General features: G+C 36.5%; 1 protein-coding gene across 1 annotated transcript in view; it reads right to left on the bottom strand.

Annotated features, from left to right (window-relative positions):
- Nucleotides 1–14,875, bottom strand: part of LOC121383698 (polycystic kidney disease protein 1-like 2) — a 142,603-nt gene that overhangs the window by 110,625 nt on the left and 17,103 nt on the right. Inside the window, exon 5 of the mRNA XM_041513792.1 lies at nucleotides 10,449–10,537. Coding sequence (XP_041369726.1) covers nucleotides 10,449–10,537 — 89 coding nt within the window. The remainder of the gene's footprint in view (nucleotides 1–10,448; nucleotides 10,538–14,875) is intronic.

Here is a 14,875-nt window from a genome sequence, read left to right as displayed (position 1 = left end):
TGAAGCAGACATCATACAGAGACAAATAAAGCCATTTTTCTGCATAATTGTGGCATGAGGAATTGATTGAAAGGGTTGTTTTGTGATTTAAATAAGATAGATGCATTCAAAGTGAAAAACAAATGTGAAAAAGTCACTTTAGTTTGCTCTAACAATATTTTTGCATATATACCAAAGTACAGGATTCACATTAAATCTGGAATCAACTAAAATTGATAGCAATTAGAATAAAATAACATAAAATGAGTTCAATAAATGGAACTATTCTTAGATATCATTATTTTGTGCAACAGAATAAGCAACAGAAGTAGTAAGCAATGTCACTTAGTTCGTGTCGCTGCTGAAAATCTAGTCATCGTCATAAAGAAAAGCATCATAATCAATCACAATGTCTCACTCTTCCTCATTCTCCTTCTCGTGAAGAGTTTTCTCTAATAAGTCAATGAGGGAAGGTGGAAGGATAGGGCCACATGACCACACTGGCTCCCAGATACCCTCCTCCTTCTGAAAAAGGCCTTATTTAAGACCTTGGGAGCATTTTTGGGTAAAAGTGGGGAACCAAACTTTTTAACATAATTTGGGTGTGCTGAATCCAAATTTGTCAGTTCCCAAGCTGAATTTTGAGTCCTTCGTCTTCAAAATGGCAAAAGAATAATGTAATGTTTCAGCATTTGAACGAGTAAAGTTATGATATTATTAGCTATTTCTCTCTCTTTTGTTTCCTAGAATTAATATTTGATATTTCTGTGATGTTTCATTGAAAATTTCAAGATGGCCTCCATATTTTTACTAAACCTCAAAATATAACATTTAAGCTGTTAATTGAAGTACCTTTGTTACAATGTCATTACTTTATGTCAGAGAATTGTTATTTTGATATTTCTCTGATGTTTTCAATTATTAAGAGTACAAAAATTCCAAGATGGCCACTAGACAAAATATGTCTTAAAAGGTAATGTTTCAGGGAAGTATTGGGTAAAAGTGAATACCACAGCTTTTTAAGACAATTTGAACAGAATTCTGATTCCAAAAATCATGCTTACTAAGCTGAATTTTAAGTTCTTGACATTTCAAACCCCCCTCACCCCCACCAAAAAAAATTGCCTCCAAATGACAAATGTGCAATGGCAAGTATAATTTTGTAATCTTTTTGCAATCTTGTAAATATAGATGTGGAAAAATAAACAGTTATATTTGAATGGTTAGCCTATATATTTGATTTAAGTATTTGTATATGTGCATTGCAATAAAGATATTTCAATTATGAAATACACATGTTATCTGAATGTTTTAAATTAATACCAATTTGAAAGACTTGCTTCAAATTATATCCTGTTTTACATCAAAGTTGTAGTACAATTAAAATAACTAAATGTTGGCAAGTGGTATATGGAAATGGTTTCTATTCTGTTACTGTTCACTTGAGTCCAGCGTGATGGCATCCACTCATTTAGCGTCATGTGCCGTACTTCAAGCGTTATGATCATTACAACTATGCAAGATGGGGTCCTATTTATCTGGCAGCAATGTACCAGCTTCCTACATTATGTGCTCTCAGCTTTCAAAGATGGTGATTTTGTTAAGTGTGCTGCCCGGAGATTCAATCAGTGGCTAAATTGCACTGGCAAGAAATGAGGTGGAGTTGTCGGTATCACATAGACAACGTCAGCTCTCTGTAGGTGGACCATTTCTTACAACCTGCCATCTCAAATAGCAACTGATACATATTAAATGTAAGAATTGTCTCCTGGTTACACTTTTCATCACAATGAGGGTACAACAGCAAGACAAACACGGGACAACGAAGATGACGAATTATTGGTCAATATATTCCAAAGATTCAGTGTATTTTCTAATGATGCACAGTCTGCTTCACTCCAAAATATTGTGATGAAAGATGTAGCATTACTTGGTGTCAAACAGTTCGGCCAAAAACAACTTGACACATTTGTGACTGAGCCACGATGCAAGCCAATAGTCTCCATTCATCATCCACTGCTTAAAAATAATGCAGCTACATTTGCATCGCTGTATACTGTAATCAAGGACAGTAAAGAAAAAAACAAAAGGACTATCTTGAAAGCAGACAAAAATGTCTTTCAGTGACTCATCACTGCATATGAAGCTGGTCGACCTGTTGATATGCCCACTATACTGAAACATGAGCTTATATGCCAGTATCTCTAGCACTTGCTGAAATGAATAGCCACTTCGCATTGGAAACAAGTCAGTACTGGCTGATATATTAACAGAAGGTATTGAATGCCCTGAAACAATTAATCTTCAAGATAAAGCATCATGCCTTATTATAGATGGGCAAGCACTAGTTGTTGGAATTGGAAAACCTCCTAATGCAGTGACTTTTGGTGACCTAGCAAACATATTTATCCGGAAAGTACTGGAAAGTTATACCAGTTGTCAAAGAGTGGATGCCATTTTGATAGATATTGGGAAGAGTCTAACACTAGAGTATGATGCAAAAAGAATGCTCAACCAATCAGACATGTTGTAGAATACCATGATGTACCCCTCACAAAACTGGTCAAATTTCATGGCTTTACAAGAGAACAAGGCCGATCTTGCCAAATTCTTGTCTGATGAAGTGCTTACTAACGCACTGCATCATACAGAAATTGTTGTTGCTGGCGGATTTGTAGATGAACAAGAAGTTCAGTCGTCAAACATCACAACCGATTTAGCTTCCCTGAGGGCTGCACGCGAAGAGGCTGATACTAGGTTGGTGTTACATGCTATCCAGAGCCGATTAAATATGGTTGTATCATCAAGAGATACAGATGTCCTTGTGCTGTTGGTTTCCCATTTTCCCCGTGTACAGTGCAGGAGCCTCTGGATGAAGATGTCAGGCACATAAAAACAAAAGAGATATATACCCATCGAAAAAGTATTCAACAACTTGCCAACAGATTCAGCAACATCACTGCTTCCTTTCCATATGCTTACCGGATGTGACACGACTTCTTACATATCAAATCACATGAAGCGGTCATCATGGACGGTCTTCAAAGCGGACCATCACTTACTCAGTGGCTTAGGAGTAGGTGAACTCACAGATGCCATCAGAAAATCAACAGAGAAATTTGTGTGCAGAATATACAGTGTAAATGAAACCGACTCACTTGATGCAGCACGACATATTTTGTTCTCCAAGGCCACGAATACTATGTGGTTGAGTCAGCTGTTCAGTGGCAAAGCCCTTGACCACACAGAGTGGTGTGAAATGTAGATGCTGACTGCCATTAACATGTAAAATACAGTATACAGAAGGACATTTCCGCAATTCTTTTGACCCATCACCATCACCATCACCACTCTTGCGTTTCTTTGACTTCGGCATGATTATTCACCACCACACTATTACTATGCTGTGATTGTTAGTTGATTATTAGTTACCGTCACCAGTTATAGCTAATTACTCAATAAAGCATTCCTAAAGTAAAGAAAAAGGTTATTGCATTAGTAAAAAAGCATTTGGATCATGCAGTACAAATGTCTTTTCCTGTGTAAAATGAAACAATTTGGGACAAATCTGTTAGTATTTCATTTATGAGTATTTCATTATGGGTATATCCTTAACTACAGCCCGTCTTTCACAAAAATGAAACATTTTCCAACTCAAAATGAATTCTTCTATATCTGATATGAGTATGTATATAGACAGATACCGGTATTTGATGCGATTTATGGTGGAAAGTAAGCTGACGTTTACATATTTTTGCAACTTCAATGCATTTGTATTGTTAAAATCATGAAAATAACCCTCTCAATCAATTTTTCATACCAAAATTATGCAGAAAAATGGTATCATTTGTCTCTGTATGATGTCTACTTCAAAAGTTAAGCGAATTATCGGTTTTCATCAGAAATCTAATATGGCGTAACACGTTGGGGTATTGCAGTCCACGTCTCTTGTAATGCCTGGACAAGCTCTGGTAGCATCTAAGGTTGGTGTTGACGTAGTCGCAGCTTCGATCCAAGTGGTCCCATATGTGTTCAATGTGGTTCAAATCTGGGGATCTAGAGGGCCAAAGTAGTGTAACGACATTATTTCTTTGCAGGAATTCCATTGCTACTCTAACCGTATGGGGTCGAGCATTGTTGTGTTGAAAAATGACGTTATTTGCATTCACAAATGGAATCACATGTGGAGCTAAAATTTCGTCTCTGTACCTAATGCCGTTTAAATTGCCTTGGATATGTACCAGGTCAGTCCTTTCATTAAAACAAATGGCTGCCCACACCATGACACTCCCACCGCCGAAGTGATCTGCTTCCTGGATGCAATTTTACGCAAAACGTTCATTATGACGACAGTATACCCTTGCGCTTCCGTCGTTTCTGTGCAGTGTAAAACGCGATGCATCACTATAAGCTATCCTCCGCCATTGGTCCCTGTGCAATACTCGAAATCTACGGCACCACTGGAGTCTTAGGATATGATTACGTGGTGGCAAAACTATCCTTTGAGCGGGCCTTCTTGGACGGTAACCATCTTGTCTTAGGCGGTTCCTTACAGTCTGGTCCGATATCCTTCACAACCCTGGTATGGCTGCAGTGGTAGAGGCTGCTGTCAAGAACCTATCCCGTAAATGGCATAACCGGATGTAGCGATCTTGTGCAGCCGTCGTGACACGTGGTCTACCGGATCTGGGTCTATCATGGACATTTCCATTTTGGCTAAATCGATCCCAAAGGTGGTCAGGTGAACATTTAATAAATGTGCAACTGCTGAATGAGTCTCTCCTGCTTGCAATCTACTGACTGCAATTTTTGGCTGGTCATTAGTAAGATGTGGCACGACTTACAGACAGAGCATTTGACCAACAGCGAACACATAAATAAGAAAAACCCTACCACTTGAAAGCAACGTGCATCCGTGTTGCACGTGCATTTTGAGCACAATAAATTTGTGCGCGTAGGCCTCATGAACAAAAATTACATTATTTAAACTCGACATCAAAAGCTGCATTTTTTGTTTATGTTCCTTACGTTCTAATGTTGTTTGGCATGCATGGAATAATGTGCCATAATTTATGTCATTTTAAACATAAAGATGTAGTCGTACCATCAGAAATAAAAAGGTTGCGTTTCTTTTTTTGAGTAGTATACATAAAAATCAGAAGGGTAAATGATAATGTTAGTTTTGAATGGAGAACATTAAGAAGTTGGTACAAATATTAATAATAATAATAATAATAAATAGAAGAAGAAGAAGAATAATAAGAATAATAAGATAATCCTTTATTTATAAAAGTAACTCAATTAGTACAAAAACATTCTCCCTTGAGGCCTTCTCTACCAATCAAATTGAAGTAGATTATAACAATATATAATATAATATGTAATATAAACTATACAATATATACAAATGTACAGATGTGTTTATAAACGTACAACTGTTTCATAGTACTTAACAATATGGACAGTGATGATTACATCTATCAAAATAGTATTTAAAACAATTCTTTTTTAATATATTAAGACTCGTAGACCTTTTCACATCAATGGGCAAACTGTTCCATATAGTAACACCAGAGTACTGAAGATTTTTTTGAAGTGTTCCATTTTTGGTTTTCCCTCATTTGTGGTGTGCAAGCAATAGTTAGATTGAATTTTACTGAAAATATTTTGTAAATATTGAGGAGCAATGCCATTAAGAAATTTGTAAACAAAAATAGCTTTTTGGTATTCAACCTTTTTGTCCATTGTTAGCCATTTTAATTCTCTAAAGAGAGGATTTGAAGGGGAATCGTATTGTTTATCCAGAATAATGCATGCAGCTCTTTTTAATAATTTTGAGATTCGGTTAAGATCTTGCTTGGAACAGTTTCCCCATGTTGTCAGGCAATATTCAAGTACAGGCTGAATATAAGCATTAACATAAAGTAATCTGACTTTAAGTGGCAGGTATTTAAAAAATCTTTAAAAGCAACATAGTTCTGGAGTTGAGCACTTTATACATTTTTTTTATCAATTTGAGCATTCCACTTAAGAAAATGGTTAACAGTCACCTCTTGTAGCTTGTGAGTGTCAGTGTTTTTAATTCATGTTTGTTTGACATAAAGATCCAGGTGCTTCTGTTCAATCCGTGATAGCTTCTGAACAGTTGTTAGTAACAGTTTGTTTTAATTTCATTTAAAGACATTTTATTGTCAGTGCACCAGACTTCTATGTTTTTACGGTCATCATTAAATTTTTCTTATATTACATCTAGGGAGGGATCAGCAAATAGGTCATGTGTGAATGCTTGGCAATGTAGGTCATTAATAAATACTAGAAACAGCAGGATACCCAACACTGAACCTTGTGGGACACCTTCCTTCACTATTACTGGTACAGATTTAATAACGGTCAATAAAAACATGCTGTGTCGTATTAGTAAGATATGATTTCATGGTATTTCCATCAAAATTATAATGCTTCAATTTTGATATTAAGATATTATGGTCAACTAGATCAAATGCTTTTTGGAAGTCCAAATACACAAAACATGTTAAATTTCCCTCATTCATCTCTTTTAGCCAGATATCTGTAATTTTTTAAAGTGTCGTTTGACTTGAGTGAGATTTACGAAAACCTGACTGCTCTTTGTGAAGATGATTGTTACCTTTCAAATAGGAATATAATAGATTAGCTACATGTTTTTCAATGATCTTTGAGTGTGTTGGTAAAATAGATATGGGTCTATAATTTCCAGGATGATCCTTTGTCTCATTTTAAAAAATAGGTGTTACCGTCGCACATTTAAAAGTATGAGGGTATTGACTGGTTTTTGGCACTTAGGTTGATTATATGCATTATTGACTCAGTAGTTATAGCTGCAGAGAGTTTCAACACCTTTGGTACAATATTATCAACTAATGATTTACATACTTTTGCTTCTGATATATTGCAGTTTGAATTGTCGTACCTGTATGTTAGGAGTAGTTTCTCTTAGATGGTCATTAATACTATTAGGATTTCATTTTGAGTTATTTTCAAGTAGCTTATGAGGTAACTGACTGAAGTATTTGTTGAAAAGATTACCAATTTCACTCGGTGATGATGCTGAAGTATTTGTTGAAAAGATTACCAGTTTCACTCGGTGATGATGCTTAAGTATTTGTTGAAAAGATTACCAATTTCACTCGGTGATGATGCTGAAGTATTTGTTGAAAAGATTACCAATTTCACTCGGTGATGAGGCTGAAGTATTTGTTGAAAAGATTACCAATTTCACTCGGTGATGATGCTGAGGTATTTATGTTGCAGGGAGGAGGTCATTATTTCTTGTAATTCAATTCATTTAGACCTGTGGTCTGATTTTCTTCAATGGCCTGTTTGTAGTAGTTTGCCTTTGCTTTCTTTATTAAAAAGGTAACTTTGTTTCTCCAAAGCTAATATTTGTCACAGTCGTTTTGCTTGTGAAATTTGCCACGTGAATGGCGAGCTTTGTTAATTTCTGGGGTTAAGCAGCAAGGTTTGAGCTATTGCTTTACTCGTTTGGTTTTTGGTGCATAGTTATTAAGAATCTCGTTAAAGAGTTTATACCATTTTACAATAGCAGTATTACACACCGTTTCATTTTTTTATTTCATTAAAAGGTTCATTCTCTAGATCAGTTAGAAAAACATTTTTTTCTGAAGTGTTTGAAATCTCTGTGAGTTATTGTAATGGTCTGATGTTTGACACTGTATTGTTCTTCTAGTTGCACAAACAGGGTAATGGTCACTAATGGCATGTATATAGGTACTTACGTTTCATAGATCTGTTCTGGCTTGTTGGTATAATTGTGATCTATTAATGTTTCCGAGTCAGCTGTAATTCTTGTGGCTCTAGTGATCATCTGTTCAAAACCATATTGTTCAAACCACTGAAGATGGCTTCTTGGAGGACTTCAGATAGTCTATATTTAGATCACCAGCTATGATAATGTCAGTATAACCAACATTAACAGCTTTTGTAAGTTGCTCTTCAAATTTGTCTATCCAGATAGCTAATGAGTTTGGTGGTCTGTACACTGAGCAATATAAGGACTTAGATCCAGGGAGATTTATTTGAAGCCAAATACTTCCAACTTCATTTATTTCTAGACCAGTACTTCTCTTGTAGTTAATAGATGTAGAAACATAAATTACATAAATTCCTCCCCCATATCTGTTAGCCTATCCAGTCTTACAAGATCATTCCAAATATAGTGTGTCATCTACATCCGATATAAGGACTTAGATCCAGCTAGATTTATTTGAAGACAAATACAGTAGAATCTCATTGGCTCGAACACTGTTGACGCATCAAAGTCTGTTCGACCCATCGGGTAGTTCGAACCATGCATTCGGTCGTTGTCGGGTGCTTCTGTAACACAAAAACCAATTGGAACACCTCGCCTATTTCCGTAAAACTGGCTTGGGCGAGATGGTCCGATTGACTCATGAGTAACGAAGTCGCCGTCAAATGTCGGATGAGCTATATATTTAACTATTATTTATCACCGTTAAATAAACAAATAACAAACACACTGGTAGTCTGTATTTATAAATAGTTATTACTTTAAAAAATCATTCTTTATTATGCTGTTGTAGAATCTTTTGCGACATATTGACAACGTTGAGAAAAAATGAAAGTGCATGAAGCACAGGCGGAGGCCCTTTACCTGTTATTGTTGCAATCACTACATTAAATTGACATCTCCTGTATTTCAAGTTAAAAACAAAATATACCGACGCTTATGCGTAGAGTAGCGATTAAAATGATTAAAGTAAACCGGCGAGGCCTGTCTAGGCTCACCAAATGATTGGTGTTACATGCAAGGTATATTCAGCTAATGATTATAGTAGTACAATTATCTATACCAGAAAGATAATTACCGATAGGTGCTAAATAAACAACCTGTAAGCCGGCATATGATCTAGGATTTTTTTTTGTTCCATTTCCGAATTTATAATAACTTAATTTGTGACCGATGTGAAAGGGTCGATGAAAAATTTTTACATAAAAAAAATTTTGTATTTCTTCGGATAGACTTAGTCGTTCGAGCTGAATATGTTTAATTTTACAGTTCGGACCAATAAACTGGTTCGAGAGAAAGCTTCTGTTCGACCCAAGGGGTATTTGACCAATCAGCACCAAAATAAAAGGCTTTAATAGAGAAAAAAATCCGGACATTGTTCTTGGTTCGAGAATACATTTGCTCTGTGTAGTGTCCAGAGAGATTTGTAATGTTAATAAGGTGCTTCTTGTTGCCAGGACCTGTATTGAAGAGGATAGTAATGTCTATTTCCCTGGCATGATAGACTAGATCCAGTATATGTCACTGTCTGGACTCCTGACCATTATGTTGGACTTTTAGCTCATATCATGATCATCCAGTTGAGTCAAATAATGTGATCTAGGCTTTAGAAAGAAAGGAATGTGTTATTTAATGATGCACTAGACACAGTTTTATGTATGAGATCAGAAAGGGAACCCACTGATGCCACTCCATGGGCTACACTTTTCAGTTAGCAGCAAGGAATCATCAAGCACCATCGTACAGATGGGATAGTACATATCACAGCTTTTGTTATACTGTCTGGAATGAGAAATAGCATAATAGGCCGACAAGGATTGATGATAAATTGATCACACATCAGCCGAATATCAGTAAAATATGTAGCAGAATGAATTTGCTAAAACTTTTAAGATGTTTATTGACTAACAGAGACTTTGTAACGACTGTAATTACATATTTTCTGCATAAAATATTAGTGGCTGTATATCGAATGTGTTTCTGATCATTCTAGTATTTGTACTAGGTTAAATTTAATTTTATTTCCTAAAATAATTTTTTTCGTGTGTAAAAAAATTATTTGAAAACAAAATCCAGTTTGGGCTTCTTAAAATATTAAGATGACCAGAAACACACTGAATATACAGCCACTGATATTCTAAACAAGAAAATATATTTAATGCATATTTTTAGACATTAAAAGATTTTATTAGTTGGAAACATCTTACAATGTAGGAAACTCAGGACAGTCCCTTTAATTAAATCCATTATTATCCACATAGTTCAACATAAACAAATTAATAAAAATCATATGAAGCACATGTAATTTGGGGAAGTGATGGCATAACATGACGTTGTTTCCCCAATTTTGGTTCAGACTGAGCATGTGAAATATAACAACATTCCATTGTATCCTTCTAGTTGTGTTGATATATTTTGACATGGTATTTATTAGTCATACAAAATAATAATATGGAAAAGCTGGTATAATAATTTCTGCTTACATTGGTTTTCTGTTTGTTTTCTTCAGTTGTAGTATTTGTTTCTGTTTTTACTACTTTTGTGGGAGTTGTACTGATTTTATGAAACTCATGTCAAGGTTCATGTATTATCCTCACTTGATTGGGCAATAGTTTCATAAAATCAGTACGACACACAAGCTTGAATAATGATTTCTATTTACCTTTCTTTTCTTTTCTGCAGCTGAAGTATTTGCTTCTGTTTTTACTGTCTCAAGCATATCCACAATACCCAATGATTTTTGAAGAAATTCTGAAAAGAAAAAACCCCATATTATTCAGGCATCAAAATAAGTTAACAACGGGTGTCCAGATGTAAAAAAGTCAGGAATGATACGCCATCCTCTACAAAACCTTATTAAACAAAAACTACAAAGTGGACCATTTGTTTGTTAAAATAGAAAATACACATACATGTCCAGTATGGTATGCTCTAAAGCTATGATGTTTTGCAGCTGCTGAAGTTGCAGAGAGTGATTCAAACTTAAGACCTGATGAAGATAACAATGCCTTATGGACAGATCGCAAATACATGACATAACGATACTTGTCCAGTGACTTCGATCTAACTGCTCAAAATAGCTTTTGCAGAAATAACTCTCCAACACTTGCTATATTATTGTGAGTGCTGTTAGACTCAGAAAAAACAGTCCCAGTTGTCACCATCATCAACCTATGCAAGAACCTTCTTCCCTTGATTGTAGAGGGCAGACACAGTATCACACCCTGTGATTGCATGTACAAACATCAGGTGTTGTTTGACGTTGCAAAAAGCTGCTTGAATTTCATCAATACAGCATACCTGCAATGGGGTGTGCCCAGAAAGCATATAGATATCCATGTTTGAGGTGGCTTGTGCAACTATCATCACCAGCAAACCAGTGTCAGTCACCACAACAACAGGCAAATTTTGTGTTTGGGAAGTATCCATGGCAGTTGATGCAATCAACCAGTCAGCATCTGTGATGCTATGCTTCACAGTCAGACCTACTCCCTCAAAATATTTCCAATTAACTTATTAATTAAGTGATCTTTATTTTTGCCATTTCCCAAAATTCCTTTTTAGATGTTGTGGTTGTCATTTCCAAATCAAAAACTATATCAGCTGATGTGTTCTGTAGAGGCACTGATTTTCCGCGATCGCGGAATCACGGACGGAATCGTGAAAATACCTATCTGAAACGGAATTCCCGATTTTTTTCCAAAACATTATTTAACTTTACATAGCGCATTTGATTAATTAAAATTTATTTTTCGAACTAGAAACTATGGACACCGACATCTGCCTGTGCTATGCTACGACACTAGTACCTTTGTATGTTACGCCAAATGTATCTAGACGTTTTACCAGTCGTGTTTTCTTCGCTTATTCCCGACGATTTAACGGGAAAAACCGAACATTGTGAGCTAAAATTGTCCGATATTTACTCAAATGAAAGATATATTATGTTATGTTTGCTCATTAATTTTTAACATTTGCGGCATTGCCATATTTCCGGTCTCACAAAGGAATGCAGTAATTGCATATTGTATGCCAGGCTTTGTTCAAAATAAATTATACAAGGGAAGTGGTTTATAGTGTGATCGTTTGTAATTAGTTTCCCGATCATATTGTAAAGAAAACCGAAAATGTCCGAAGTCTGTGTCGTGGCGTATTCGTGTTTAAATTTAAACCAAAAATAAATACAAACTACTGACATGTTTTGCCTCATTGCATATTTATTTATTTTATACCAGCAATTAATTGCGGTGTGTGTGTGTGTGAGAGAGAGTGTGAGTGAAACAAAAACAGAATTTGTTTAATACTGAAACGGAAAAAAATGGAATTTGTAACATTATGAAACGGAAGAGGGAAAAATCTGAAACGGAAAATCAGTGCCTCTAGTTCTGCTCTGCTCGTCGCTGTTGTTCAGCAGATGTTATTGAGGTTCCCCTGCCATATCCATCAAACAATAAGACAGAAAGAAAGGAAGAATGTTTTATATAATGACACACTCAACACATTTTATTTATGGTTATATGGCATCAGACATATGGTTAAGGACCAAACAGATATTGAGAGAGGAAACCCGCTGTCGCCACTTCATGGGCTACTCTTTTCGATTAGCAGCAAGGGATCTTTTATATGCACCATCCCACAGACAGGGTGGTACATATCACGGCTTTTGATATAGCAGTTGTGGTGCACTGGCTGGAACAAAAAATAGCCCAATGGGCCCACCGACTGCGCATCATTGGGCTACGTCCCTCCCCACCAGTAAGACAGAGTCTGGCCCATAGTGTTCAGGCACATATGATACATAGTGAGGGCTAGGTCCCTCCCCACCAGTAAGACAGAGTCTGGCCCATAGTGACCAGGCACATATGATACATAGTGAGGGCTAGGTCCCTCCCTACCAGTAAGACAGAGTCTGGCCCATAGTGTTCAGGCACATATGATACATAGTGAGGGCTAGGTCCCTCCCCACCAGTAAGACAGAGTCTGGCCCATAGTGTTCAGGCACATATGATACATAGTGAGGGCTATGTCCCTCCCCACCAGTAAGACAGAGTCTGGCCCATAGTGTTCAGGCACATATGATACATAGTGAGGGCTATGTCCCTCCCTACCAGTAAGACAGAGTCTGGCCCATAGTGTTCAGGCACATATGATACATAGTGAGGGCTATGTCCCTCCCTACCAGTAAGACAGAGTCTGGCCCATAGTGTTCAGGCACATATGATACATAGTGGTCACAGACTTGGTCATGTGGCATTAGTAGGCCAAGGCAAGCTTTGGAGTAGGTGACCTCCATCAAGGATGAACCATGCGTCATCAGGAAGTTGAAGGTGGACACTTACAGTCGACTTTAGGATGTTACCAAGAACACTCTTTTCGTGTTTTTCCTCATAATCACTTTATCAAATGAGGAGGGTGGCTGTTTGGCAAACTTGTGAAGGAGAGAAATTTCCGTCTCAGAACTATCCTTAATCACACATGTGACCCTCATGAATAACAATGTGCTATTCACCTCCAACTCAACACCATGGATAGTAATACGTGGGTATTTTCACCACTGATGTTGGTCACTCTGTCGTTTCTCTTCCACTTCATGTTGACATACATTTTCCCAGTAACAGCCCAACCAGCTTTTATGACAAGAGCAACAGCTTGATCGACATTGACACACTTCCTGGCAATGACACCACTTACTACACTGATCAGCGAGTTATTGTGATCTCCATAGGAGAATGGAGAATTCACTTCCAGCCAATGGAGGAAGGTTTCATAGTCTTTTCTATCTCGGGCTGTGCTACTGGCATGAAGGTTCATATGCTGGTCAGAGGTGTTACTATGCACATGCACCCGTAAAAGTTTCCAAGGCATTGCAGACCGGGATACAGTTGGGCATAGCATGCACCCATTTGCTCAGAGATTTTCTGCAATTGCATCAAATCTTGTTTCTTGTTCTTCGAATGGTAAAATAACCTCTTTTGGTGAAGGCATAATACTGCTCAGTAGACATGATATCCATAAACCCTTTCATCGGTGTTGTGAAATTAATTGTTTCAAAGAGCACGATCCTTTAAAATTAAATTTCAATGTTTCACCGTGGTCAGCTATGTTGAAACTTGACGTTTACCTTTTGATTTCTTCCATGATTTGAAGTAATTAACGTGTAGATAGACAGGCCAATGTCCGTGATTAAATTATGTATCATTATAGTTCAGTAAATACTTAACTGAATATTAATATTTGAGTTATTTCATAAAAAACTTAGTATTTCTTGCTAAATGTCGTCTGCTTTGCGAGCGGAAATGCACGAGACGAACTATTTCCGGTTTGCTGTAAAGCACTGTTGGTTAATAGACCGGAACCGTAGTGTTATTGCTTAACCTGTGAAAACGATGTTGTTGTTTTGATTAATGTTATGGATTATAAATAACATTGATATTAGAAATATATGCTTAGATATTCGCTGATTTATGTATCCGTTGTGTATTGTAAGACCATATTGTGTTTTTCTCAAGAGTATATTTGACGTCATACTAGAGATTCAAAAAAGACCAGTGACGTCAATGTTGGGGTATAAATAGAACTGTTACGTCAGTTGTAAACAGTTGGATCCAAATTTTGACAACTATCAGCTGATCGAGCTAAACTTCGCAGTTATAACGTTTCATTTTTCATCTTACATTTTGGACAGCATTGAGAGGTAAATAGACGATTGTCTTTAGCTTCCTTTGCAATCTTTCTAAATTAATAGGTTATCCAATTTAAATTACTTTAAAGTAGTTTTGGGATCCTACTCAATAATTACTCTTTCTTGTTATTAAATTTAGGATAGATAATTAATTAACTGGTCATTGAGAGCATCTTGAGATAATGTGCGATTGTCTAGTCTCCTGGTGTTGTTAGTCAGTCACTGAGAACATTCAATGGATAATGGGCGATTGCCTAGTCTTTTGGTTGTTTAAATAAATATCTGTAAGTGTATGTAAGTGTATATAATATTAACTGTAGTTAAATATTGTAGTTCTTTTGTGTATAACTCTTTAATTAACTGGTCATTGAGAGCATCTTGAGATAATGGGCGATTGTCTAGTCTCC

Source organism: Gigantopelta aegis, chromosome 10 (genome assembly GCF_016097555.1).
Source record: "Gigantopelta aegis isolate Gae_Host chromosome 10, Gae_host_genome, whole genome shotgun sequence".
NCBI classification, from domain to species: Eukaryota; Metazoa; Mollusca; class Gastropoda; order Neomphalida; family Peltospiridae; genus Gigantopelta; species Gigantopelta aegis.
Note: the sequence above shows the minus strand (reverse complement) of the source record. Positions and strands in the feature narration are given on the sequence as shown.